This window comes from Portunus trituberculatus, chromosome 38 (genome assembly GCF_017591435.1).
Source record: "Portunus trituberculatus isolate SZX2019 chromosome 38, ASM1759143v1, whole genome shotgun sequence".
Lineage (NCBI taxonomy): Eukaryota > Metazoa > Arthropoda > Malacostraca > Decapoda > Portunidae > Portunus > Portunus trituberculatus.
In genome coordinates, this window is record NC_059292.1 from 38826543 (window position 1) to 38832586 (window position 6044).

A 6044-nucleotide genomic window follows, 5' to 3' on the forward strand; every position below is an offset into this window, starting at 1 on the left:
ACTGAGCCTCACCGGTCCCTTTACCATTGAAGATGTAGAGTATTGGTTAAACTATCACTAGAACTATAAAATATCTTTGGAAAATCTAACATATTCCACCAATATACTAAAAGTATACGTCGAGATGAGACGCTGAAAAAGTAAAAACATACCTGCATTACTAAAACTTAAGTGTTGCTTGCTGTTCCATTTTCTTTCTACATTGTTATTCGTAGGATAAAATATGTACTGCATATACATTACATAAACTATCTACAAACTTTCAAACACTAACTAGTCTGAATTGCTATGAAACCATTTATCATCTTTCCACTATACTGAGTTAGAGTTGTATGTATGCCTGACTGAAAGCATTAAAGTATATGAGGATTTAGATGACTCACTGTATACAACTACCACCATCACCAACACTCCACTTCTCACCTCTCTCTTGCCATCCCTCCTCCACTACGGCACCACAGCTCTCTTCTGTTCCCCAAGGGATCAATCCAGACTTCTGGGCATCCGGCGGATCGTCGTGGGCGTGGAGGGCGAAGTACAGGACGTGTGGAGTGTTGCGGAAGGCTGGATGCGTCAAGAGTGTACGTGTGTCAGCAGGAGCGGATAGGGGCGGCCCCACACCCACCACTCTTGTCTCCGGCCACAAATGCAAGTGTGTATCCTCCAAGAACCTGTGAAGATATAACAGATTTATGAACAAAATGCACAAAAAATAAATAAATGAATAAAAACTACTCCATCTCCCACAGCTGCTTCGGCGTCCCAGGTATGAGTCTATGAAAAAAGGTACAATTTACATCACCGCCTGTCCCTCCGAGGCACCAGATATATACCATTCAGGCAGCGGCCACAAGACACTGATCTCTGCAGTCGTCGTCAGTAGTAAAATAAACTTAACTGATTTCCACTGTTCTGCATATTCCCTCATTTTAGATTCTCTTATCTACTGATTTCTTTCTTCTGGGCCTTCCTCAGTCACATCCATTAAAACCATCTTCTCTTTCACTCCGTCCATTAAATTTCTCTTAACATTCATCCCCAGCATTCTCTTCCCACATACTCCCCGGGTTTTCCTCTTGAACGTTCTTACCGAAGTCCCACATTCTTAGATAAGCACTTAATATTACGTACAAGGGTAAAAAGTGGAAGTTGTATGTTACGTTTCTCAGCTAGTGATCATGACTGCACGCTGCGGTTCGCCATGATGCAGACGCGTGTGTTAGATCACCGCTACTGATCCTATAAGTTCCATTAGAGTTTTCATAAACAAGACCCGTGCCAGCAGTCTCACGTCACACGATGCGCCGGCCTGGTACGGGTAAAAATAGGAGTATTTTGTGACTCCCTAAAGATGTGTGTGTGAGTGTGTTTTTTTTTTTTCTCTTTACGGTAAGGCCTATTGCACCTATAGGCAAACTTCAAGAGTGTATGGGAAGCGCTGTTCAGCCCATTAGTGGCGCAGGCAATTCTATTTATAGTGGTATCCATATTAGGGCCCATATCACCACTCAAGCTCATCTTGGGTGTAACCACCTAGAACCTGGGTATCTTGGTGATATGTAGGTAACTTTAAACCACTCGTCAAATGGCTAAGTGTTTAAGGCTGTACGTAGTGGGATTTGAACCTACGCGTGGACGTCTGCCCGATCCCACGCTCACCACCTTATCCACTATGTGTGTGTGCGTGTAAACTCACTTCAGTTGGTGTATGGAGTCAGCAGGCCGTGACAGATCCAGCAGGAAGGCTCGGCAACTGAAGCGAGGGTCCCTCTCTCGCAGACCATCCACCACGGAGGCAGGAGTGGCAGCGGCACCCACGGCCACCCACAGGAATGGGTAAAATACTTCCCACAGGGATCTAGAGAGGGTATAGTACATGTCACACACACATACACATACGCGCGCGCACACACACACACACACACACACACACACACACACACACACACACACACACACACACACAAACTTTTGTCTCTACACATACTAAGGCATTTGTTCCACAATGAATATTTTCTGACCTTCTTTGTTTTACTATGAGTCAATAAGCCATTAATCATAAGTAATACAAGTCAAAATCATCACACACACATACACACACACACACACACACACACACACACACACACACACACACCGCGTAGTGTAGTGGTTAGCACGCTCGACTCACAATCGAGAGGGCCGGGTTCGTGTCCCGGTAAGCGGCGAGGCAAATGGGCAAGCCTGTTCACCTAGCAGTAAATAGGTACGGGATGTAACTCGAGGGGTTGTGGCCTCGCTTTCCCGGTGTGTGTTGTGTGTTGATGTGGTCTCAGTCCTACCCGAAGATCAGTCTATGAGCTCTGAGCTCGCTCCGTAATGGGGAAGGCTGGGTGACCAGCAGGCGACCGAGGTGAATTACACACAAACAAATGTATAGCAGCGTGGAACAAACTTGATGAAACGGTGTGTACAAAGACCATGCATAAATTTAAGCAAAATTTTTGATAGCAATGGATCAGGAGGCAAGACAGCATGAGCCTAGTGTGGCTCTTTTCCAGTATCTCATAAAATAGGTAAATACAACTAAGTAAATACACACACATACCTGGCCACAGGGGTAAGGGCCGCCGCTCCTTCCTCCGTCGTCACCACCACCAGGTAACACTGCGCCAGGTGGTGCTTGGCCACGCGCTTCACCACGCCCTCCAGGTGCGTGGTGCCGCCCGCTGCCCCATCCTGTAGGCAAATGACAGCAGCGAGGAGGAAGAGCCTCAAGGTACCCAGAGAGTGTGGGTGGAACAGAGACATCCCATGCAGTTCCTCGCGCTGAGAAAGAAACTGATAAAATATATTTTAGGAGAGAAACACAGCATATTATTTATCTTTTCTTCATTTCACACACACACACACACACACACACACGGCCCGGTAGCTCAGTGGTTAGAGCGCTGGCTTCACAAGCCAGAGGACCGGGGTTCGATTCCCCGGCCGGGTGGAGATATTTGGGTGTGTCTCCTTTGACGTGTAGCCCCTGTTCACCTAGCAGTGAGGAGGTACGGGATGTAAATCGAGGAGTTGTGACCTTGTTGTCCCGGTGTGTGGTGTGTGCCTGGTCTCAGACCTATCCGAAGATCGGAAATAATGAGCTCTGAGCTCGTTCCGTAGGGTAACGTCTGGCTGTCTCGTCAGAGACTGCAGCAGATCAAACAGTGAATTACACACACACACACACTCACTGACAGACTTGCTGTAAATTTAATACAGTTCGTGGTAGCTGACAGAAAAACCTAATCACTCCTGACTGTAGACAGAAGGAGAACACAGGACAGGACACCTAATGAATGTACTGAGCGAAGAGAAAACAATATTTATATCCACTATTGCGACACGCAGAAGCACCGGGATACGTGAAATGGAAGGAGCAACTACACTCCTGTGCCTCACTGCTTTATGGAATGTGCTGGAGTATATGGCTGGCAGTTCTGAGAGGAGACAAGGAAGGGAAAAGGGATGGAGTGAGCATGCGTAAAAGACCTAAGATTTATTAATGTCCTGAGACGTGGAGGACAGTGCCTAGATTTAAGACCATACAGGAAGTTGCAAAGTCTATCTATGTGCAGTCCATGTATTTAATAGCCATATGTAAACTGTTCCCATCGATTTTACGGTGTTCAGTAATTCATATGTCTACAAACGAAGAGGATTTAATGCATGAACTAATGAATTATTTTATATGAAGAGTTTCACAAAGAACGAGAAGAAAATGACATGATTTGTGAAGGCAGTTGTCCTACACTTATTTTATGAAACATTTTGCACATGAACACTTAAAAAAATGTGAATTAGCAAGAAGTCATTAGTCCTACACGTGGTAATCTCTGTACAAAACATGCCTACCTATACATTTTTACCCATCATCTTATCCACAATCCGGTGTACTCGTCTTTGAAAATTGCAATACAACATGAATCCCTTATGCAATCATACCTATAATAACAGAGGAAAGGGAGAGGTGATGGCGACGGAACAGGAGAGAGATAATAGTGGTGAGACAGAGGTGTGGTAACTAGCGAAAGGATATGGTGACAGGAACGAAACTTGATGATGATAAGTAACGAGGGCAAGTGAAAAGACATTGACGAGTCAGACAGCTTTTAGTCACGGGAGATAAAAAGTAAACCAATAATGTTTGGTATGTGAAGAAATGATGAGGAGAGGATAGAGGTGGTGGGTGAAAAACGGTGCTACAGTATGGCTTGAACAGCAGAATGAAAATTGTGTTGATTTGTGAGGACAGACATAATGGTGTCGGAATGCCGGGCGGGCAAAAAACGGAAATAGGTGAGGTGAGGTGAGGTTACGTGAAGGATGAAGTATTTATGGATTCGTGAGTACTGTAGCCTACTTGCATCCCGATCCATGTCTACGTACAGTGTCTCATGAAAATGTACATGTAGTGTTTTCGAGATCGCATTCCTCAATATCCGTGTTTACTTGCACCATGTTTGTTTTCATCATTGTTCTTGTAGTGCAGTGTAGACTTTTTCGGGCTTTGTTTTTCGCACGCACACACACACACACACACACACACACACACACACACACACACACTACTGTTCTAATAACAAAAGTATCTGTTTATCAACTTCCTGTTACGAGTATAAACAACTCCAAGAAAAACATATCTTTATCAATTATTTTCTTCTTTTCCTTACATCTTCCGCTTCTTCCTTCTTCCCTTTTCTATCCAATTTTTTTTTTCCTTTCCTTCTCGTTCCTTCGCTTCTTTTCTTCTTTCTCTTCCTTTTTTCCCTTCCTATCTTCCTTCTCTTTCATTACGTTCTGATTCTTATTTTCCCTAATTTTTGTAGAAATTATTATGATTCATGAGTGATTACAGATTCAAGGACTTTTTGAGTCGTTGTATACACCTGCTCTCTCTCTGTCTCTCTCTCTCTCTCTCTCTCTCTCTCTCTCTCTCTCTCTCTCTCTCTTTTTTTTTTTTTTATTTATACTGATCAAATGTACAGGGAAAACAACTTCTACATTACATAAGAACGTTGTTTTTACAGACTAAAGGGTACAGGGTTAGTGCAACCTATCTGAAAATCTGACCCTGGTGATGTATATCACTGTACATGGTTCACCCTTGCCTCAGTAACCAATGGTTCACTTGCACTTTAAATGTCTGAGTGTTTGTGTCACTGAGGTTTATCTCCTGTGAGGCCAACAGAGTGTTCCATTTTCTTGCACACGAGTTTATATATTGTCTCTGGTGATGCCATGTCCTGCATCGGGTCAGCAGGAGCTCACCAGGTGTCTGGGTGACCATGCGGGTGGTGACCTGAGGGGAGCGTGCAGGCAGATGAAGCTCCTGCATGTGGCTCACTCTTTCCACCTGCACTTTGTACATCACCGTGAGTCCCGCCACGTCACGGCGATGCTGGAGGGTGTGGAGTCGTGGCTGCTGCCCAGCAGTGTCCCTGATAAGCCTTGCTGCTCGGTTCTGTACTTTGTCCAGGAGGGTGAGGTGTTTGCTGGCGGAGCCGCCCACGCAAGGCATGAGAACTCCAGGGAGGACCTTACTTGTGCTTTATAGAGCAGCTCTAGCCCCTCACCATCCAGCAACCACGACATTCTTCGGAGTGAGGCGAGCTTCCCGGAGGCTGCCCTGGCAAGGCACTCAATGTGGGTCCTGAAGGTCAATCCTTGGTCGTAGGTGACCCCCAGCACCTCTACCTCCTCTTGTGGTGAAAGTGTTGCCCCGTTGAAGTTTATGCGCATGGCTGAGCGTGACCTTGAGACGAGGAGCAGCTGTGTTTTCTGTGGGGCGAACTTAACTTGCCAGGTGTTGCCCCAGGCCACGATGCGGCTCAACCTGTCCTCCAGCTGCCTTGCTGCTTCAGGCTCCTCCTCTGCCTGGTAACTCTTAGTCAGAGTTACATCATCAGCGTAAGCCCTTGCGCTGGGGATGAGGTGCAACAGGTCGTTGATGTAGATGTTCCACAGCAGAGGGCCGAGGCAACTTCCCTGTGGTACACCTGCCTTGATGGGCTGCACCT

General features: G+C 45.9%; 1 protein-coding gene across 1 annotated transcript in view; it reads right to left on the minus strand.

Moving 5' to 3' along the window:
- Nucleotides 1–5395, minus strand: part of LOC123514931 — a 14676-nt gene extending 9281 nt beyond the window's left edge. The window contains exons 1-4 of the mRNA XM_045273187.1: nt 5156–5395; nt 2588–2808; nt 1697–1858; nt 424–671 (exon numbers count right to left, since the gene is read on the minus strand). Of these exons, the coding sequence (XP_045129122.1) occupies nt 424–671; nt 1697–1858; nt 2588–2808; nt 5156–5395 (871 nt within the window). The remainder of the gene's footprint in view (nt 1–423; nt 672–1696; nt 1859–2587; nt 2809–5155) is intronic.
- Between the last annotated feature and the right edge of the window lie 649 nt (nt 5396–6044).